This window comes from Hibiscus syriacus, unplaced genomic scaffold (genome assembly GCF_006381635.1).
Source record: "Hibiscus syriacus cultivar Baekdansim isolate YM2019G1 unplaced genomic scaffold, ASM638163v2 tig00016683_pilon, whole genome shotgun sequence".
NCBI classification, from domain to species: Eukaryota; Viridiplantae; Streptophyta; class Magnoliopsida; order Malvales; family Malvaceae; genus Hibiscus; species Hibiscus syriacus.
In genome coordinates this window covers 19054-42138 of record NW_024062390.1, presented here as the reverse complement: position 1 = coordinate 42138, position 23085 = coordinate 19054, and the positions used below count along the sequence as shown (strand labels likewise).

Genomic DNA, 23085 nt, shown 5'->3' with positions numbered 1-23085 from the left:
AATAATTTTAGCATTTTTTATATGTATATTTAATTTTTTTAATAATATAAGCATTGTAAGCTGCCACGTCAATACCATAATAGTCAACGAAGGAAAACATTAGTCAAATGACCATATTAGTTTTATTTTTCGAGTTAGAGGATTACATTGGAAAAAAAATAATACGACGACACATTAATTTTTGTTTGAAGTATAGGAGTCTCTAGTGTATTTTTACATATTTTTCTTATTTTTCAGATCAAACTACGAAGCTATAACGTTACGGGCCTACGGCCCGTTTAATGTTGATTTGAAATACAAACCAATGAAAATTTGCCACTTGGCATTTTTTCTCGGTTCGTGTCCTTTTTTTTCTATAGTTTGGCTTTTGTTTGAAAAAGGAAAATTATTTTTTAGCAATGAAAGGTAATAAATGTCCAAAGGAAAGTCGAATTTTAGACTGCCACGAGTATCTCTTGAAGCTATATTTTTAAATTTAAAAAATAATAGGTAATAAATATTTAACAAATGGATTAATTCTATGTTTGACCCCTAAACTTTAATTTCTTCTCGTAATGGCCCTTGAACTTTTTTATCCCATGTTGGCCCTGAACTTATATTCTGTTAAACAAGTTGATCCTTTTTGTGCCGGTATTAAGTGGGTGGTGATGTGACATTATGAAATTGAATTAATCACTATCTAAAATTATATTTATAGTATTCTTGTACTTCTCTTATAAAAAAGAAAGAAATTATTTGAAATTATATTTAAAATCTGATGTTAATTAGAGTTAAATTATATCTTATATCGATATATCATATCACATATTTTATTTATAAAATAATTTAACTAAAATACTAAAATTTATATTAAAATAATATTATAAATTTTATTTTATATATTTATTGTAATTTAATCATATTCCCTAATGAGGGAGAGAGAATGCACCGTTTTAAGATATATTATCTTATATTCCGATTCTTTAGTAGTAGTTAATTATATTCTTCATTGGAACTGATAAAATAATTTCGATGATTAAAGGTAGTCTTATTCATGTATATATACGTTATTAATAATTAAAAGAGATTCTCACCGAATACTATACTTATAATAGTTGACTATTCGATATATATATATATATATACTCTTCATGAGTTCTTACTTCAGGATATATTTTCTTTTATTATTTCACCACTATTCAACCAAATGATATAATGCGATTAATAAATAAATTCTTAAAATATTTAACAGCCGACTAATCCTTAAAAATAAACAGCATCTCATATTTAGAAGAGCTTTTAAATTAAGAAATAAATTATAAATAAACATAAATTTTGTTATTGATTATTATGTAATGTAAATTGTAAAGAGCTTTCAAAGCTTTTTGGGACACCGTCCAGAATGGCCATTCAATATTTGTTTGTCATAAATATATAATTTGTAAATTCTTTTCAACGAAATGACTCTGTGGCCCAATGGATAAGGCGCTGGTCTACGAAACCAGAGATTCTGGGTTCGATCCCCAGCAGAGTCGGGTTTGTTGCAAAAGTTTTTTAGTAATCATGGGTTGCTTTTATTATTTTTGAAATTATGTTCCAGCCCCTTATTTTTAAAACATTCTCTTAGTTTTTTTTTTAATATTTTGAAATATACACTTTAAAAGTTTTGAAAATTCTCATTAAGACTCTCAAAATTATAACTTTTATTAGAACCCCAATTATTTTTACAATTCTTATTAAGTCCCTAACGGTGTTTGAAACTTTCATAAGACATTCAAAATAATGAAACTTTTAACTTAATCCTATAAATTATTTTTGAATCTTCTTAATTACCTCTTATAATTTTTAGAAATTCTCATTAAAACTCTCAGAGTTTTAAAAATTTTAGTTAGATCCTAATTTCTTGAAAATGTGTAAACTAATTTCTTCAAAAAAATTAAAAAATTCTAATTTAAACCTCTTAATTTTTTAATATTTTAAGTTGTCCCCTTAAAATCTATCACCAAGTTTTTCCACTGGTCTCATATTCAAATTTTTTAAGTTTGAATTTTTTTCCATCTTAAAATGTTCAAGTTCAAACCTTTAAGTTTGAGTTTTGTCAAGTTCAAATTATTTAAAGTTTGAACCAAATCATTTTTTAGATTTAAAGTTAAAATTTTAAATTTAGACATTTTACTACCACTGATTTCCGTGATCACTTCATACCTTAGGCTAAATTTAGTCAACGAGGTAATATATATATATATATATATTCATTTATGACAATATTATATAGCATATTTTGCTATTGCAATATATCTATATATGTATGTGTGTATATAGAAAATTAGTCTATGGGTGACACATAAAGTGTAAGATGCGAGAAGAAATCCTCTGCCCCATATTCTTTCTTTTACTCGCGTCTCATGTTTAATGTACATGATGTCATGTCGTTTATTGCATGGAATGAATAATATGTTCATATCGAATATATAAATTGTTAATCAATTTAAATTTATTAATAAAAAATCACTATAATCTTAATCAACATTAAAATTTAAGTTTGATCACAAACAATCCTCTTATCTTGTAATAAAAAAAATTGCCCCAAGTTAAGAGAACTTTCTTATTTAAAACCAAACGTGCTAGCTGAAAAAACCAAGTTCCCACGGCAATGGTGACCGTGAGGAGACATGATGATCAATACATGGAATCAATCTTGTTAGCTTAAAAAACCCATATTGTACAACACTACAAAAATAGCGCGAAATGGCTAACAAGATAAAATGGGTCCAAAATTTAGATGAGTACAAGCATCACAACAGACTATACAAAGAACTGTTTGAATCCAAAGACACATACCTCCTCTGCCAAAACCAAAGTGTTGTACATGGCCCCGACATTATATAACACGTTGAATACAGGACCAAGGATTTGTATGTCGATGTCTGATGTATGGATACAAAGACATGTCGACATATCTGTATCTAACACTCACAGTGCCTACTATGTCAAAGCATTTGTATGTACATTGATACATATAAGTTATGAAGCAGCGGTTATGGAAGGGCGCTGAGGTGGCTGAAGGTTGAAACCTGGAGAATGCATATGGATATGCTGAGTTTCCTGCTCCTCCTCCTCCTCCTCCTCTTCTTCTTCTTCTTCTTCGACATCCCACATATAAGATATTGCCATCTACTAGTTATCTCTAAATGTCGATGTCTGATGTATGGATACGAAGACGTGTGACATATCTGTATCTAACACTCACAGTGCCTACTATGTCAAAGCATTTGTATGTACATTGATACATATAAGTTATGAAGCAGTAGTTATGGAAGGGCGCTGAGGTGGCTGAAGGTTGAAACCTGGAGAATGCATATGGATATGCCTAGTTTCTTGCTCCTCTTCTTCTTCGTCTTCTTTTCTTCGACAACCCACAGAAATTTTGCGTATGACGCCAGGACAAAACTGCAGATACAATTTCAAGGTCAACATTGAGTTACAACAATGGAAGTACAGTTGAAGTGATTCAATTCAATCCATCAAGAGCTTTCAAACTACTACAAGAAAATTATTGGAGAATACAGACGTTAAACGCTTACTTAGATGCAAACAACATATCATAGCGTACGAAATGAAGTTTTTGATGAATGGGCGCTTCGTGTATTTTACCAGTCATCAGGGGAAGTCTTAACAGCTTGATCAATGTAACTTTCTGCTCTATGAGCATCCTTTTGGTCTTCCTAAATTAGATGGGCATAGAGAGACAAAATACTTGCATCATTTGGATTCGCTAAAATTGCTCTCCCGCAGTTCTCAGCTTTGGCAAAATCCCCTTTAATCTGCTTTAAAAGCAGACAAATACATAAATCAATGTAATGAAACAAAGATGTAAATTCAGAGGATGAAGTTGTTTACCCTTACCTCTTTCAAAAACTTGCCGTAATTGCCGAGCAGAAGCGGATTGCCAGGATTTGCTTCAATCATTTTCTGGTAGTAAACATGGGTGCTATCAGTATCACTCCCATGATTATCGCTCTCAAAAAACCATGAGCCGCCATCTCCACCGCTGCAGATTTTACCACCATCATTTCCTTGTCCACCATCCATCACATTACCATCTTCTCTACCTTCAACATCATCCACTGCTCTTCACCTAACCCAGAACTTGAAGAGAGTCTTTGGATGGAACAAGACATGGGTTCGGAATCTTCTTCTTGATCATCGCTTTCGTGCACTGTTTGGTCGTCAAGCCGGATAGAGTGAGGTGTTGGTATCAGGGGTTTGCCCTCCTTTTTTCTTGGTTTTGGGATATTGAGTTTTTTTATGTATATGGTCATCAATGGAAGGTGATGGGGTGTTAAAGGAGACTGATCTGGTTGAGCGGAGAATCGAAAAATCTGGGTCTAGTGATGAACAGTATTTCGAGAAAGGTAACCATGATGAGCTTCGTGTCAGCAACGTTTTTTCCTCTTTTGAATCACAAAATCCACAAGAGATCCTGCTGAAAGTAACAAAGTGGAGATTTTGCGCAGATGTTTTTATAGAATATTTCGGTAGCACTGATACTTGTTTCAGGGTATAACTGTTGAGAAAGCAACTCCCCACTGAGTAGTGAGTAAGTGTGATTTAAATAATAATAAACAGCGAAATCCTTTTAGAAAACGACAAACATTACTTATTTGCGATCTACTTAAGTATTAAAAACATAAAGTATTATATTTTTTTCATATCTTATTTATTTTAATAAATATTAATGAAAATTTAATAAATATTATCAAAATAAAAACATTTGATATTCAATGTGATTTTACAAAAAAAGGTAAAATACACAAATGATCCTTGATTATAAGATATTATTTTGTTAAGTTCAATAACTATTAAAAATTATAAAATAACCATCTAACTATTCATTATGTTTCAAACTAGTCCTTTTCTGTTAAAAAATTAATAACAATCTAAATTGGACTTTAACTTGTCGATTGAGATATGATAAAATCCGATCTCATAATCTTAAACGACTATCATATCTCAATCAGTATGTTAACACCCATCTCATATGTTCATTAAATTTTTAACAGAAAAGGTTAAATTTGGAACATAAAGAACAATTAAGTGATCAATTTATAACTTTTAAATAATCGAATGACTCAACAAAATAATTCTTTATAATCAAAGGATCATTTTATAACTTTTAACAATCAAGGAATTCAATAAAACAATATCATATAGCCGGGACACTATTTGTGTACTTTACCCAAAAATAATTGACAAAATAAAAAATATAAAAATAAGTGAAGTATTAAATATATTTTTATATCTTTGGTTACATTCATTCTTTTATTGTTCCTTAATCTTAAATTAGACTCCAATTAATTAATGTAGTTATTTCAAGTGGTAAGCAATTTAATATTACTTAAGCGAAGTTTCAAATCCTTGTGTAGGCAAAAAAATCCCGCTAAAAGACTCACCCGCTAAAACCAAGTATACCACCCAACGCTGTAAATTATTTATAACTTTTTAAATGTAAATAGACAAGCAATGGGACTTGTATCATTAGATATTAGTGATATCCACTTTCAACTTTCATTCTCCTGTTGGTTTCAACATGTTATAAAATCATTAAATAGCAGCAGCATCTGAATACTAGAATATCACATTAATGCCATCTGAAAGAGGGCAGTGTATTACAATGTTTATGCACAAAGAGAGAATGAAAAGTAACACAATACGATGAGAGAACTTTTTCTACATACAAAAGTTAAGAAACTGTGCTTGTCTACGATAACAATGAACCCATGCAAACAGAAGCCAGCTATATTTACCCTCTTCTCAGCTACATTAAATTCCACCGCTTGACATCTCAACTTTATCATCTCCTTAGAAGGTTGGGATTGATTCACTAAAGATGTTACACGAAAATGTTTCCTCAACAAAACTAAACCAATTGAACATGCACGAAAACAATTGCATGTCCATTATCCATATTTGAATTTTCTTCATGTATTTCTAATTTATATATGTATGTACGTATGTATGTATGTATCAAAATCTTACTAGGTTATCTTATAAATCGAGACCCTTTGTCGGGTCTACTAGAATTCCCCCCATCCGATGCAGGGGACCAGAAGAACAGAGACATCCAGAAAAGGACAGCAAAGAAAATCCACACTTGATCTTGAAATACAAATAACTTTCCCACAAACCCTGTTCCATGAAAAAAGATCATAGGACACCATAATGAACAGGCCACCTTCAAAGCAATGTAAAATGTAATAACAGCATTGGAGCTTTGATTTTTTTATACTATTTCATTATTTCAGTTTTATTTATCAAGTATCAGATAATACGATGGACAACTAAGGTTATTAGTTATCTTTAGGATTTAAATCTAAGGCCACAAATAAAACTTCATTTGCAATAAAGCCTTCTATTTTAATATTAAATACTAAACTCCAAATCTTAAAATAAACAGACTTATATAAATTAAAGTTTACACAGCTGTATATCAAATAATTTTGTTATTATTAGTCCCATTATTTTATTTGAATTAACAATGAAAGCAGAGGCTCTCTATTAACCCCGATGTTTTCTAGAATTCCAACTTCTTTCAAACTCGTTTATCAGCCGTATTCACTTTGATTGCTGCTGTTTTATTTCTAAACAACATCAAATAAGTAACAAAGAAGACCCAAATCCAAGAAACTAAAAAAAACGGATTCTTTTAATACACTTCTTTTGCATTTTATCATTGCAACAAGTTGCTGTTTCTCTCTGCTTTTATGGATGATGTCCAAAACTAAGAACAAACGCTTAATTTTTCAACCATTAGGATTAATTTGTTTCACAACACTACTACACTTCCCAGGAACTTGAAATGTTTTTGATAAACTAAATCTCTCTTCTTTATCCAGGATTTTTTTTTTTAAACGAGTAACTTTGCCAAAGTTTTTCCTATACAAACTTTCAATTGCTTTGTTCTAAGCTTGAATTTACAATGATATATTTGCAATTTTAAAACCACTCAGAAAAACAAAAAGCAAAAACTGATTAACTAAAACCAGGTCAAAACACATGAAACCTGGCTAACCCAACACTCGCAAAATTTCCTACACCAATTTCCCCGAGGCGTTGGCCCCCTCTTGTTAGAAAAACAGACATCACCAAAGAATATGGGTATATATGTTGGTTAAATGTATGTTTAATTTTTCTAAGATTCTATATATTTAAGCGCTTAAAAAATATCATATTCCCGTAGTGGACGAATTGTTTAAGTAGGGGAGAGGTCTACAGCCTAAAATTTGCAGAATTATTCATAAGAAGACAAATTAATACGAGTCCACGCCAATAATTACAGTTACCAGATATAAGCAGAAGAAGAGATAGTGGAAACCTGGGGGACTAGGAGTGTTGGAGTCGGGTGGTGAAGGTGGTCCGGGGCCAGCCGATTGACACCGTGGCGAGCGCGTATTGGAATCGGAACAAAGGCGGATAGGGAGAGAGGGACGATGGGGATGAAACTTCGGGGGAAAGCACAAAAATTGAAGTGAATCAGAATTGAACCTTTCGAAACTGGAAAAAGTGAAACAATGGTGGTGGCGCCAAGGAGACGAAACTGATAAAGCGGTGGCCATTACCATTTCTCTCCCACCGATTTCTATTCCACCGGATCACAGAAATGTGGGAAATACCATTATATATACTGATGGGCTCGAACTGCATGGCACAATTTGTTCTTTGGGCCTCATTATTATTCTTTGGAATGCCCATGTTTACTGGGTTTGGAGGGAATTAGATAATTGCACTTTGATACCATTTTATTAGATATATTTACATATAATCCGACAAAATACAAGTTAATTTTTTATTAGCAACAGACATGTTCAAACTTTTTATTTTTCTATTTCATACATAAACACCCAGCATGACAAAGGACACTCTTAAAGGAAGGTACTGATGAAGTTGGTAGATGAAGCTATCAATTGATGGGAACTTGCTTCACATCTGTCTTGGATTGTTCAGTTTTGGGGACGATTATGGAAAGCAACACCATCCTTCAGTCTTAATATCATCAACTTTGGCATCATCAGGCAACACAAGGCTTGTGTTATAGTATCCATAGATCCTGGCAAACCAGGAGTCATCGTCAGGACCTCCATCTTCTTCTTCCTTGTGTTCCCCTTTTGTGTTTAGAACCCAATCACCAATGGTGATCTTAACATTCTCTTTGGTTAACCCCGGCATGTCGTAAAGCAGGTTGTAGCAGTCATCTTGCTCCTTCACTCGAGTCATCAACGTGATGGTGTCAGGTCCGGGCTGTCGAATAACCTGTTTATATTCTCAGTTGCTTGGAACAATACATTTCCAAGGTCTGACGGTAAGATTTCTAACAACGAAAAAAAGGTGAGCAGATTCTTAAGAATTTATAAAAGGAACAAGATAAGAAAACTAAACAACAAAAACAGGGAATTCAAATCCTGAGAGATACCATACCAGGAAGGGTAGGAGCATAGTCATTTTGTCTGTTCCTCCAATTCCAAAGGCTTCTCCTGTTTCTCCTCCTTGGGGAAAAGCCTGATTTCTTTTCACCATCTGAAACAGATACTTGTTTTTTTGTTGTCAACAGATTCCTTATCGGTAGCCGTTTCCATAAACCTCTTCAACGTCTCATCATTCCACCTTTGCCTTTGCACCCCACCAACGCTCCTCTCTCCAAGACTATGACCCAAAAGAGATGAAGAAGATGACACCCTTTGTTGCAAATTTCTCAAATCCAAACGAGCCACTGCCATTGTTGATTGCAGACAAAAATGGCATGTGTGTGTCCACTGTTTGAAAGTTCTACAGCGATGACACTTTTGTTTGTAACCTTTCTTCAAATATTACCAATCTAACATCATTTCCGACAAAGCACGAATCATAAAGCACACCTTCGTAGGGTTCTGTCCGAACTGGCGCCATGGTGAAAAATGCGGATCATGAGGTGTGTCTTCACAGGGTTCTGTTTGAATTGGCGACAAGTTAGAAGGCGCGAATCATGAAGCGTGCCTTTGCGAGGAAATTTGACACGTACATGAAGGAGCGTATCATGAGACGAGCCTACCATTATTCACCTTGAATTATTGTGTACTCTATTATTACTCGAGTCTTAAATCTCGGCTATTCACCCATCCCCCTCCCCTATGAATACCCCCGAATGCAAACATCAAACCACACCAAATTACTTTCACATTATTCCTTCTATCAATTCATTATATCAAGCTAAGTAGATTTTATTATAATTTTTAGAAAGTAAAATTATTGTTTATTATATTATATTTATTTTATATTTAATTATTTGACCAAATTTTATTGTACTAATTATTTTATATTATTTTTTGCGGTTGTAAAATGGATTGCATGATCATATCTCGAGACATTTTATTGATACAGTAACAATATTAAATCATGTTATTTAAATTATTGTGTTTTTTTATTTTGTATCATTAGTTTATATTTTAATTCGTATACTATTTATTTAATTAAGTATATTTCAGCTATTGTTTTTGCAGATATAGGACTCTCAATTTTTCAAACTCTCAAAATCTCAAAATGAAGTTTATTTCAGCTATTGTTTACTATAGTGAAGAAATTTGGGAAGATTTAACAATTGTTGTCTTCGCATCAAATTATTATGTCAGAATATGCTTTAAGAGAAACATCACTCTTGAGGAGCTGATCACTAAAATTTCAAGAAAAGTTCATGTTGGAAGTACTAGAAGACTGTCATCACTTCAGTGCATATTTCCAATTGCACTATTTTCATTAACTTATACAGCGTCCGAACTCTCTAACGATGACAATATTGTTATGATGGTTGATGCTCATAATCAAAATTCAGATGCTGAAACACAAATGTATGCCACATTTGTTGAAGTATCTGTAGTTTGTGGTATGTCATTATGCTCTCACTATGGGCTGGCTCAAGAAGCTGATCAAGTTGACAACCCAACTCAAGTAATGTGTAATGATCTTAACTCGTTAATGGGGAATCTACATCCTGATATCATTCCATCAAGTTCAATGGGGAGACATTCATCAACAACTTGTTACGATCTCCACCGAGGTGGTTCCACGAACAATTCGTATGGCAACATCGCTTCCTATCCAAATGAGGTTCAAAATTGGCTTCCGATTGTACCAGATCCATCCTTATTAAGGGAGGCAGGTCATCCATAATCCACTCGAATTCATTGTGATATAGATATTCGAAAGACGTCCTAAGAAAACAAAATATGTAGGCATTGTAGAAACCTAGGGCACAATAGGAAAAAATATACATCTCTTTTATCACCACGTAACCGTTGATGTTGTGACGATGTATATGAAACCTCAGTTTGTGTTATTTCATTTTCGTTTACTTTTAATTAATGTGATACTCAAGTGATGTAATACTCAAGTGAAAATTAAATAAAAACATTACAAACTAAATAATGAAAACAATAAAAAATAATTAAATAGAAACATTAAATACAAACGTTATAATTCAAACAATTAAATAATAAAAACATTAAGAAACAAAATAAATAAAAAGTCCATAATTAAATAAAAACATTAAAAACAAAATAAATAAAAAGTTCATAATTAAATAAAAATATTAAGAAACAAAATAAATAAAAAATGTCTATCGATGTTTGCGTCTTAAATGTGTTCCACAGAGCGGTGACTGTCTATTTCGACGAGGATTTTTTCGTATAAGTTACTTTTCCCCCTCACTCTCTTCATCATCGTCAACAACAACAGCATTAGTAGTAGCAACTATATTTTGTTGATGAGAGACGAATGATGATGTAAAACCTCCATAAAATAAGGACTCTGAAGGTGTAAGACTAACCATCTCACCAATCATAGAAAACTATGAAAACTGCGAAAACATCGACATCAATGAATGCGAAAAATTGAGCCAAAGGTGTATGTGTCTCTGGTGAAGCATCACCCACCAAATAAGCAACATATGAAGACCACGCTGGATCTATAAGCATGGGAGTACATCCGTCAGAAGGTGTCATAAAACCCTGCGGTGGTGGCATTTGAAATGGTTGTGGTGGCATAAAAAACGGTTGCGGTACCATCTGAAATGGTTGTAGTGGCATCTGAAACGACTGCGGAATATAAACTAATGTAGACAATGACTCGGTGCTACAGCTAAGGATGAGCCGAAAGCGCCTGCTCTTCGTCCACTAGTCGGGAGACGATGATGTTGTGACGGTAAACGCTTTTCTCGACCCCGATGAATGCTATCGCCTTGTGTTTCCTCGGAAAGTAGGAACGAATTCTCGTTCGTGTTGAACTATTGATAATAGTCATCCGCAACCGAATAATGATCAACATAAATCGACTCCGTAAGGGGAATGCTTCCACGTCAATCCTCCTAGATCTTTACCTACTCGATGTGCTTCATCAGCTAGTTGACGTCTTTTTTACCCCGTCTAAGGATGTTATGCATATTGATGATATTCTTAGGTGCTTCAGGAATAGATTGTATGAAACTAAATTGGCTGGACACGTGATCAGTATGATGCCACTCGACAATAACATAACATATCAGAAGGACCGCTACCATCTATACATCTAATGGGACATCAAGTGAGGTAGGATGCAATTCCTCATTTCTTTAGTACAATAAGGAGTTCATTGAAAATAAAACAAATATATATAATTATTATCAAAATAATATTCTAATTATATAACGATAATTAAAGGTAAATATTAAAATTTAAATACATACTTCTATAACAGCCTCTTCATTAATGAGTAGCCGAATTTCTTCCAATTCGTATAGTATATCACGATGATTTTTCCTTATACATGACCACCTATTCAGTGTAAAAAAAATTCATTATATACTTAAAAAAATTTATATATAAACTCGGTATTGAAATTACCTCAACAATAAGTCAATAACAGAAAGACTAACGAGTTTTTCACCACCGGACATAAAAATGACATGCGATACCATGCTCAGGATTGCAAAAGAATGAGACATCCGTCAATAGCATTTTTTCGATAATCAGTTGTCCGACACATTTCTCTATATAGAGATGTCAAAATCATAGAGCCCCAACTGAATGAGCTGACAACTAAAAAATCTGTGAGGTGACTCAACCACATACAATGAACTTGGTTGCGAGATTTATCGGGCATCAAGATATGAGTTGTAATATGCAAGCCCAGACAAATATTTTAGCATGTTCCTCGGAATATTTTTCTCTCAACTGTCAAAAATTGGTAGCCAATCGTGATAACTATATTCGACCACTGTTGAAATTAGGCGAGATACCTCTAAGATACTCCTGGCACAAGGAATGTCAATCACCATCCGCCACAACAGAAATAACATCTCCTTCTACCGGAAGCCCCAAATATATGGAAACATCCTCTAGCATAATAGTGCACTCCCCACATTGAAGATGGAATGTGTATGTCTCTGGTCTCCTTCTCTCAATTAGTGCAGAAATAAGGTTGAGTTCAATGTTATAATGCCCTTTATATTTCGCTATGTCACCGAATCCAGCCGTGACTAAATACAGTCAGACACGACTCGATATCTCTAACTTAATATGTTAGGAATAAATGGATCTAATATACGGTCATTCATATAATTAAATAAATAATATACAAATTAAAATATAAACTAATATTAAATAAATAACTAAATAAAACATTTATAATAAATAAAATAATAGAATTTAAATTATTATCGTATCGACAAAATGACTCGACATATGATTCTCAAATAAACGCAACAACCCACTTGCTATTTTATAACTGTAAAAAATAATAAAAAAGTTAGTACAATAAAATATAATAAAATAATAAACTATTAAGTGATTATAATATAATAAAAAATTAATTTCTAAAAATGATAATTATACCTTATTAAAACTTGATAGAAGGATAAATGGAATGAAGAAATATAATATTTTCATTTGTGGTGTGAGTGTTGAAAGAGATGGGGGTGTTTATAGGGATATGGGGAGGGGGAGGGACGGTTGGGTGGTATTTATGGCAGACGGTTGGATTTTAATGAAAGGCGAGAGTCATGATCTGCACCTTTTGCTAGCTCGGATGGAACTCCGCGAAGGCGAGTTTCCTGATCAGCGCCTTCCAACGCGGCCCAAGCTCGGATAGAACTCCACGAAGGCGCGCTTCATTATCTACGTTTTATCAGAAAGGATCCTAGATCGGTAATACTTGAAGAAAAATGTGTCTAATAGGTAATATTTCATTGTTAGGATGATTTTTGGGTAAAAACACCCTTATGTTGTTGGTGAGGGAGGAAAGGCAATCTTATAGAGGTGTTGGGTGTTGATGTATGGAGGATTAGACGTTGGAGGAGTAATCTGCCAGGTTCTAGGCTTTTAGGATGTGGTAGAATAAGGTACAATCTCATCAACACATTGAGAGGATTATTCCTGGACCTTCTCAAACATTGTAAACTGTCACCCTTGTGGAGTGTTCCAGAGGGGAATGGATCAGTTGCTATGTGTATTTTCTCATTCTAGAAAAAGTGATAAATTGGACAAAAGTTCGATTATCTTTACAACCTCTTCTATATTTTTTAATGTCATTCGTATACATTTCATAGTTCATATTCGAAATATGTAACTGTCATCTTAATAAGATTGTTTCAAAAACTCGACCATGTGCCTGAAATATGTATTACAACTTTTTTTGGATTAGTTCCAATTCAATACAGCAAGGTCCATTGCGTTGGCGGAAAAAACAGAAAACAGGGAACCGCAGGCAAGAAAGACCCTGAAATTGGTACAGTTGACATACAAATGGGGCTTAATGCGTTTTCCCTATCGGACATATTAAAATGTTACAAGAAGGATATTAATATGTAACCATCTTCCAAAAGCCAGTTATACTGTTGTTCAATCATACAACCCTTCCTGCTCCCAGGCGTCCACAAGAAAATCTATCATTTCCTGTCAGATTTCAAATCAGTTAAGCAAGCGATTTATGATTCTATGAGCTCAGCTTGCTGGAGCTGGGACTTACGGAAAGAGGAAGAGGCTGAGGGAATGGCTTCGTGCTTCCAAGTAAACTTTCATAAGTCGCATTCCAACTGCAAAGCCAGAAATGTTTAACCATGAATGAGTGCTGACAAGATAAAGGAAGTTCATACATGATTCAGGGACGGCAAGCACCTAGAATCTGCTAAAATCAGGATGCTTAACACAGAGTCTTAAAACATCAAGAAAGGACGCGGCTTATTGCAGGTGTCACTTGTGTTGGTGCACATACAAACATCGTTTTTGTTCTTTTTAATTTTCAATCTTATGAGCTACGGAAATGAATAATGCGAAAATAAATATCAACATACATGGAGAATAAAGATGTGACCTAATGCAGAAAGCTAATTTCAGAGGGTAGGGAGAAAGACCAAGGACACCACTTAAACTTGGGAATGTGGAAATTGATTCATATCTAGTAATTCCAAACAAAAATAGACTTAGCTGCCTCCTACATGTAAACAATAGGCATAACAAAAAAAAAATAGTTCATGTTATTTTTGTTATTTTCTTGACTGCAAATACAAAAATCTTGGCACAGACAATTTGGCAAGTGGATGAGAGTTCATAGGAAGAATGGTACTAAAAGATCTTAAAAACATGGAATAATAAAAAAGGCCAAGTATATGTTATTGTGATAAGAACTCACTTTAGTTTTGGCTCTCGAACCTGTTGAGGCTGATTTTCAGACTTCGTGTTTCCTACCCAGTGCTGTCTAGTCTGATTCCAGAGAAGAAGGCCTACAACCAAGAGCAGTAGTAAGATGGTGAAAACACAGCCTTATCTTGCTTTAGTTCCAAAAGTGGTATAAACAGAATTATCCAGATATATTAGTCCAACACCAACCAAGGTAACTTAAGAACTGATAACTTGCCATGATTTACAAATTCAGATGGGCCATTAGAACTTGCAGCACCACCATTTGAATCAAGCATCCGGGTGTTTGCACTGATTGAGGAGATGCTTCCCTGTGACTGCACGGCACTGTTATCCATATCACAAGTGCTAGTGGTCCAGAAACCTTCCGATATACTGGGTTTAGTCACTGTCTGTCCTTGAGATTTTAATCCTTTTGATGACTCATTCGCCAAGGGATTGAAAATTGGCCTCTTACAGCATCCTAGACAACCACTGCTCTGTTGCAAATCACAAACAGTGGTATAAATGATTAGTACCAGCCACCCGAAACTCTAAAGCTGAGCCTAAAACACTGCTAGTGAGCTCATCTATAAGATATCAAATAATATTTAACATAAATTCAAGGGATCGCATTATAGGTAGGTCAACTATAATAAATAGCATGCAATACATCTCTTTGTGATATCAGCACACTATTCGAAGCGAAGCTTATCTGAAAACTCAACAGATTAAACTCAACCCAGCATTTCAGCTAGGTTGCCAAGATAAACACTCCACAACAATGGGTTCACCTTCGACACTTTTAACACATTAGAAACTGAAACCGTGGTAGGCAATCATGAAGTCCTTATGATACCATGTCTTATCAATCTCAGTGAAAAATCATTCATGTTAACTTTAAAAAAAAGTTGTCTGCTACAATAGAAAACTGCACAACATTAGAAATTTTTGCAATTTACCAATGCTGATAAGAAGCGCATAAACTTAATGACTACATCCAATATTCCTCAACTAGTAACTTCTTATTGTGATTATTTGGAAAGTGAATAACTTAAATCCATCAAAAAATACATGAACTTTTACTTTTAGTTTCAAACAAAACCAAAATGTTCCGCAAAGACATGGCTATAGAAAAAAATATATGATCAACAGTAAATCCAGCAGAATCGTAATTAAAGAACCAAATGAGCATGCAATTCCGTAAGGTGAAAAACAGGTCTGGATGAAACTGATACCCACATGGAATGGGATTCAGTACTTTACACCAAAATGTTTACAAGTGAATTGCAAACACAAAACACATACAAATTTCTAGGCAACTGAAAAAAAAATGAAAGTTTTCTCCACTCATAGCCTACATCAAGCCAGTGGAAGAGGATTCCAATTTACAAACATATCCAACCAAAATAATTGAATAAAAAGCTACAAAAAACAACAAAATCATAACAGGGGAGAAACCCAGAAAACATACCCCATATATACAAAACCAGAACTCCCAGAAGCTAAAACAGATCTGCAGCTCAATGGGAATCCGATTCCTGAATGAAAGATCAAACCTTGAGGAAATAAAAGGTAATCGAATTTATAGAAATGGAACAAAACCCAATGACATAGCACCCAAAAAAAAGTATATATTTGATTTTTTTTTTGTTGAAGAGAAAACAAATTTACCTGTAAAATAGTGTCAAATTGGTTTCTTTGTTCTATTCGGTGTCTCAAGCTGCTTAAAAAGTAGCCCTTCACTGACTGTGCCTCTGTTGAATCTTATTTTTCTCTTTTATTATCTTAATTTCCTCCTCTTCTTTTTCTCAATCCTTTTTCCCAGTATTTGGGCAAATTGAAGGAAGAAAAGTACTCTTAAAAAAGAAAAAGAAGTGATGAAAACGCAGATACTACCATGGTTTTCATAATCGCGTCCGTTAGCGAATCGATTATGTTATTGATTTATTAGTTTAACTAGTTGAATCGGTTTGATCGGTCAGAAGAACCAGACGACGTCATAATTATTTAAAAAATTAAATAAAAATATCAAAAATATTTAATAAAAAATAATTTTTTATATCACAATTCATATTCAAAACAAGTCATATCATATATAAGTTAAAAATCATAAAATCAAGTGAAACAAAATGATTCAAATTAACTAAATCATAATATTTAAGGTAAAATATATTAAATAATAAATATAATTATATAACTATAATTAAAAAATAAATTTGGTTTAAAAAAAGCATAACAAATGATATTGTTCGGTTTAATTTTTTTTTAAAAACAATCTCACATGCCTAAGAAACATAATAATAGAGGTAATTTGACATTCAAAATCATGGAGCTTTTTGGTGAGCATTGAGTGAACTATTCTTTCACTTCAATCAAGCTCGAATTTTAGACTTCAGTCGAGCTTTTAAATTTTTTTTGAGTTCAAGCCTTTTCGAGTTCAAGTTTCAATATTATATTTTGAGTTCGAGTTGAACTTGATAATTTTTAGCTCGTGAGTTTGAGTCGAGTTGAGCTTACTTTTAAATTTTTCAAGTTAGAGTCGAGCTAAGCAATACTCGAGTTCGACTTGGCTCGTTTAACAAACGACGTCGTTTGGTTTAATTTTTTTTAAAAAAAACAAAATTGACGGTTTTTTCTAGTTTTTCCCAGTTTTTTCTGGTTTTCAACTGGTTCGGTTTGAACGGTTCAGCGGTTCCGGCCGATTCACTAGTAATGTTTCAACGAGTCTAAATTGAACCAGACTATACAACGATTCCTGGTTAAACCGGTTGAATTGACCGATCCGATCCGATTTTCAAAACAATGGATATTACATAGACCAAAAAGTTTAGTTTAAGCTTCCTTGAGGTTGAACTATTCCCTTATACCATTTTTCTTTACTTATCTAGCATCAAACTCATAATTAAATTTAGTGCTGTAAATGAGTTGACTTGCGCTCAACTACTGTTGAGTTCGAGTTACTAAACTTAAAAATGAAGTTTAACTAAATTTTTTAAGCTAAATTCGAACTCAAAAATATAAATTAAAGTTTGTAAAAGATTTGAAAAAAAAATGAAATAAAAAAATTCTTAAATTTAACTCGATTAAAGTTTAAACTCGAAATCGAATCTGAACTTTAAATGTATAAAAATCTTATATTATTTTTTTAATATCAATTCATAAATGTTAATATTATTAATAGTTTATTTTTAAGAATACAATATCTTAATTTATTATATTTTCGAATTGCTCACAAGCTTTTCGAGACGACTATCAAGTAACTAATTTTGGTTTGTTAATAACTCGAGTTGAGCTCGAGCTTAAATCAAGTATTTATAAAACTTTAACTTAATCGATCTCGAGTTCTTTCTAATCTCTACTCCTTCATGACGACAAGCCAATAAAGTACAAACTCCGCTTTTATTTTGTTTGGGTATTTTTATTTCAGTTTTAATCGTTTATCATAATTAATTTTTTAAAAATATATGTCAATTCTTATATTATTAATTTATTAAATTTTATTCACTTATTATGTTTTGGTCCTTAACCTCATCGAGTAACATGTTAATAATAATAATAATAAATAATAAAAATCACAATTAAATAAAAAAAACATATCTTTTGGAATCAATAATACTAAGGTCATGTGAAAGAGGAAAGTTTATAGTTAAATATATAAAATCATACTTAATTCTTTTAAAAAATAATTGACTATTTAAATTAACTATACAAAAGATAACGTGTTTTTTTTTGGCATTTTATAATTTTTAGAAAATATTTAATATTAACATGATATATCTTTTAACTCTAAAAATAATATTAGAAAATTATAATATACTCTTAATATTTAAAAATAAAAATTAAATGAATAATAAAGGCTAAACTGACGAGATAATGTTGTGGGAAAAATAAATTCACGAGATAATATGTTCCAACAATTAATTGCTGAGTTAATAATGTGTTATATGGCGACCTTGCTTGGTTGGATTGCATGGCGACCTTCAACAGCTCGCGAGGACGGCATGGCGACCTACGGTTGTACTGTGGATTTCATCCTATCTCAGTAAATAATATGGAGATAGCATTATCTCGTGAAATAAATAATTCCAACACATTATCTCGTGGATTTAGCCAATTTATAAAGCTACAAAATTCCTTCATAAGCACATTATTTATTTTTTATTAATTATGTAAAAAAATCATATAATTTATTAAATGGATAAATCTTTTTAAAAAAATATACATTTATTAAATTAATAATATTCATGTTATATTAAGATATTAAAACATTGAGTTATTGAACAGCGGTTAAATTGAATTTATGAGGTATTAAAACATTGAGCTATTAAAAAATATACATTTATTAAATGGATAAATCTAGATTTGCTTCCTTTAATTTTACTTTTAAAAGATATAGTGATTAATTTTAAAATATATTTATTTTAAAATTACCTATTTAACATTAATTATAAATGCACTTTTAGTTCAATTAATTTTTAAAATTTAATGGTGAGTGAGACCTAATCAAAGTTATTCTAAAGTAATATTATTAAGTCCTAGATAACAAGATAAACATAATTTTTTAATAATATTTATTTAAAATATTTTTTAGTTCATTGACGACATATACTATACATATACAACTATTTGAATTTAGATTTTGTTAAAAATAATATTATTTTTATCATTAAAATTATTTAATAAATGTGAAGATAAATAATTAAAACATGCATCTTATCTAGAAGATTGGCGAATTGCATTAAAGATGTGGTTGGGCAGGCAAATCTGAAGCAATCATGTTCAAGGCGGATTTCGACACACAAAAAAAAAACTTATGATATGGTCGATTGGTCCTTCTTGGATTTAATCCTACAAAAGATGGGCTTTGGTGCCAAGTGGCGTAGTTGGGTTCAATTATGCTTATGGACTGCATCAATATATGTGATAGTTAATGGGTCTCCATCCGGCCTATTCAAGACTCGTAGGGGCCTAATACAAGGCTGCACTATGTCTCTTAGGGATGTCAATGGGTCGTGTCGGGTTTTTGGTACAAGGCTGCACTATGTCTGCTAGGGATGTCAATGGGTCGGGTCGGGTTTTTGGGCCACCCGACCCGACCCGAGAAGAAAGGGTCCTCCACCTGTGACCTGACCCGGCCCGACAAAATTAAGGTTTCACCCGACCCGACCCGAATATATGACTTAGAAACTCGACCTGACCGGACCCGAAACGAAATAATAAAAAAATATATTTTTATTCAATAAAAACAATGACTTAATTGAAAAAAATTATATATAGAGTGATATTATTGTAATTATCCCTAAATATATAAGGTATAATTATATATAATTTGAGTCGGGTCGGGTCGAATTTTTTCCACCTTAAACCCGATCCGACCCGAACCTAAATTTTATTAAAAAAAATCTAAGTCGATAGGATCAAAACCCGTTGAATTCGGGTTGAGTTGCCATCCTTACATTTCTGTTCAATATCGTAGGGGAAGCGCTTTCCCTTCTGATTTGAAACACTGTCGAGTTTGGTTTGATAAAAGAGGTGAAGGTGGGGTCGACATGTATCGAGATTACACGCCTACAATTTGAATTAAACATTAATAAATGTTCTCACTAAGGCTGTACTATGTCCCTTATTTCTAGTATGAAAATTATGGTACCGGTGAACAATAGACTGCTAGATAAGGAACGCAGTCCATTTGATTTTGTTTGGTCCACAATTTTCCTAACTAAATCCTGGGAAATCGATATTGTGGGTCGGAATAAATGGAAACAATCAAACATTCAAGTCGGTATTGCTATGCCAATTTGCTATTGCTTTTGTCGATTGTGTAATTTCATTTTTTTTATTATCCTGCTTTAATTATGTATATGATTCCGCAACCATTAATTTTTGATATTGTGTAATTTTAAAAACCAATAATTTGGCAACTTAAATTCTACAAAAATATAATTTTTTTTTAGGAAAAAAAGAATTTTAGAAGCAGCTAAAAATTAAGAATCAATACGAACTCTGCATTTTATGCACACGATCCCTGAGGATTCCATTGTATAAAGCAATCCTATTAGGAGGCATTTCATTCCTGCAGAATCTATCTGTTTCTGCAATAAACTTCTTTCGTTGTTCTTTCCTGTACTTTTCTCCGTTACCATTCGTTTCCTTTACATTCTCGGCAAACTGCACTTTCTTCTTTCTTTTGTCCCTTCTCTTCCCCTCTGATAATATCCACCGACAATTAATAAAAAAACATAATTCAGTAATTAAGGAAAAAAATCCATGAGGATATACAGATAATATACCTGAAGAAGACAAGCAAGAACGAAGAGATTGCTTAGGAGGTGGCAAACATTTTTTCCTTGAAAGCCCAAGGAAAATCACGGCGCTGGAAACAACCATAGCAGTTGCCAATACCAAACCACCCTGCGAACATAATCCTGAAGACATGGAAGAATCCACCCCAGAAACGTGTAGGATCTTTTTTTTAAACAGAAAGGTGGGGTAATGAGGTTTATATATACACAACAGTGCAATGGAGGCTGCAGGGGTTCGGATCTTAAAATAAAGTAAGCCAAGATAAATAGGCGTCAGAATTTGGAGTTCTCTGGGTTTTGCGTAGCTTTTTAATGGAGTTGGGTCTGGGATTTGGCATTTTATAAAATCTGTGCACCACACGGAAAAGGCAATGTGGAAAGGGAAGGTGGGAGGAAATTTTGCAGGACATTGGGTCAACACAGTGCTCATGGACTTTTAGAACAGACCCACAAAGTTTCACACTTTTAATATAATTTAAATCATTAATTCGTTGAATTTTCTTTTATAATATAATTTTAATCTTTTTAGTCAAATCACCTACCACTTCTGTTTTGAAAATCAGATCGGATCGGTCGGTTCAATCGGTTTAATCGGGAAACGTTTCTTAGTTCGGTTTAATTTAAACCGGTTGAACCGTTATTAGTGAACCGGCCAGAACCGCTGAACCGTTCGAACCAGACCGGCTGAAAATCGGAAAAAACCGGGAAAAACCAGGAAAAACCGAGATTTTTGTTTTTTTTTAAAAAAAAAAATTAAACCAAACAACGTCGTTTATTAAACGAGCCAAGTCGAACTCGAGTATTGCTGAGCTCGACTCGAACTTGAAAACTTTAAAATTAAGCTCCACTCAACTCAAACTCACAAGCTAAAAATTATCAAGTTTAACTCAAACTAGAAATATAATATTGAAACTTGAACTCAAAAAGGCTTGAACTAAAAAAAATTAGAAGCTCGATTGAAGCCTAAAATTCGAGCTTGATTGAAGTGAAAGAATAGTTCACTCAATGCTCACCAAAAGGCTCTATGATTTTGAATGTCAAATTACCTCTATTATTTATAGAAGTTAGTTGTGATGCGCTTCCATGTTTCTTAGCAATGTGAGATTGTTTTGTTCTCATATTTTTACTCTTAAGACTTTTGGGATGCTCTTCTATGTTTCTTAGCCATGTTTGATTGTTTAAAAAAAAAATTAAACCAAACAATATCATTTTGTTATGATTTTTTTAACCCCAAATTTATTTTTTAATTATAGTCATATAATTATATTTATTATTTAATATGTTTTACCTTAAATATTATGTTGTAGTTAATTTGAATCATTTTGTTTCACTTGATTTTATGGTTTTTAACTTATATATGTTATGACTTGCTTTGAATATGACTTGTGATATAAAAAATTATTTTTTATTAAATATTTTGGTATTTTTATTTAATTTTTTAAATAATTATGACGTCGTCCGGTTCTTCCGACCGGTCGGATCGATTCAACCGGTTGAACCAGTGAACCGATAGCATGACCGGTTCATTAACCGGTCCGGTTCTGAAAACCATGCCTACCACTCTCTTGTTAAAAAGAAACAAAAACCTACCATACGGATCGAAGGTTTGGTACCCTTAGTCAGTTGGGTTGGTGTTACTTTATATATCTTGGTGTTGAACAATATGATAGCGCAAAGCAAGCAACTACCCATTATTGTTACCAACTACATATGATTCACGACCATCTTTCTTGCAACATTTTACTATTATACTGCCTGTTGGACCTTTGGGATTGGTCTGTTTCCCCTAATTTATCCCTTCTTGATATATTAATCATTCATCATAGATTAATCTCCTAATTGATCAATTGGTTTAACATCTGTAAATCATTTTGCCCCTGGGCTTACATGAATATCGTTTGCAGACCTTACCCAAAATTTTGGAATTGATAGGAAAAACGACATACAGATGTTTCCGACACATAGAAACCATAAACTGTAGAGATCTGATTTGTCGATAAATGACATTCTCTGTCCAAAAATCAGTTGTGGATAAAAATATCATATGAAAAACGTCATATATGGTGCAGATGGAGGCTCGGGAGATTGGAACAACCACCATTTGGGCTTGAAGCTGAGCACCA

The 23085-nt window shown here is 32.9% G+C and overlaps 3 protein-coding genes, 1 non-coding gene and 1 pseudogene across 4 annotated transcripts; 1 reads left to right on the top strand and 4 right to left on the bottom strand.

Moving 5' to 3' along the window:
- The first annotated feature begins 1441 nt into the window (after positions 1–1441).
- Positions 1442–1514, top strand: TRNAR-ACG. The gene has a single exon. It is a non-coding gene; the product is annotated as a tRNA-Arg (tRNA).
- Positions 1515–5882: 4368 nt separating this feature from the next.
- LOC120208601 lies at positions 5883–7617 on the bottom strand. The gene is made up of 2 exons (XM_039207830.1): positions 7355–7617; positions 5883–6168 (listed from the first exon to the last, which is right to left on the bottom strand). The coding sequence occupies exons 1-2, from the start codon at positions 7599–7601 to the stop codon at positions 6023–6025; spliced, it is 393 nt and encodes a 130-aa protein (XP_039063761.1). The 5' UTR covers positions 7602–7617; the 3' UTR covers positions 5883–6022.
- Positions 7618–7902: 285 nt separating this feature from the next.
- On the bottom strand, positions 7903–8821 carry LOC120208599 (annotated as a pseudogene).
- Positions 8822–13738: 4917 nt separating this feature from the next.
- LOC120208607 lies at positions 13739–18663 on the bottom strand. Its single transcript, XM_039207835.1, has 7 exons — positions 18613–18663; positions 16332–16363; positions 16132–16216; positions 14896–15157; positions 14671–14761; positions 14008–14074; positions 13739–13934 (listed from the first exon to the last, which is right to left on the bottom strand). Exons 1-7 carry the CDS (start codon positions 18661–18663, stop codon positions 13881–13883), a joined length of 642 nt encoding a protein of 213 aa, XP_039063766.1. The 3' UTR covers positions 13739–13880.
- Positions 18664–20644: 1981 nt separating this feature from the next.
- On the bottom strand, positions 20645–21341 carry LOC120208602. The gene is made up of 2 exons (XM_039207831.1): positions 20951–21341; positions 20645–20866 (listed from the first exon to the last, which is right to left on the bottom strand). Exons 1-2 carry the CDS (start codon positions 21093–21095, stop codon positions 20652–20654), a joined length of 360 nt encoding a protein of 119 aa, XP_039063762.1. The 5' UTR covers positions 21096–21341; the 3' UTR covers positions 20645–20651.
- Positions 21342–23085: the final 1744 nt, after the last annotated feature.

Bases quoted from the DNA above. Each gene is read 5' to 3' on its own strand.
- LOC120208602 (XM_039207831.1), bottom strand. From the start codon at position 21,095: ATGTCTTCAGGATTATGTTCGCAGGGTGGTTTGGTATTGGCAACTGCT. The intron at 20,867-20,950 runs GTATATTATCTG...GGATATTATCAG, and splicing joins TTCTTGCTTGTCTTCTTCAG to AGGGGAAGAGAAGGGACAAA.
- LOC120208607 (XM_039207835.1), bottom strand. From the start codon at position 18,663: ATGCCGTCCTCGCGAGCTGTTGAAGGTCGCCATGCAATCCAACCAAGC. The intron at 14,762-14,895 runs GCAAGTTATCAG...TCTTGGTTGTAG, and splicing joins ATCTGAATTTGTAAATCATG to GCCTTCTTCTCTGGAATCAG. The intron at 14,075-14,670 runs GTGAGTTCTTAT...CTGGCTTTGCAG, and splicing joins GTTCGAGAGCCAAAACTAAA to TTGGAATGCGACTTATGAAA.
- LOC120208601 (XM_039207830.1), bottom strand. From the start codon at position 7,601: ATGGTAATGGCCACCGCTTTATCAGTTTCGTCTCCTTGGCGCCACCAC. The intron at 6,169-7,354 runs GTTTCCACTATC...TTCATGGAACAG, and splicing joins CAACACTCCTAGTCCCCCAG to GGTTTGTGGGAAAGTTATTT.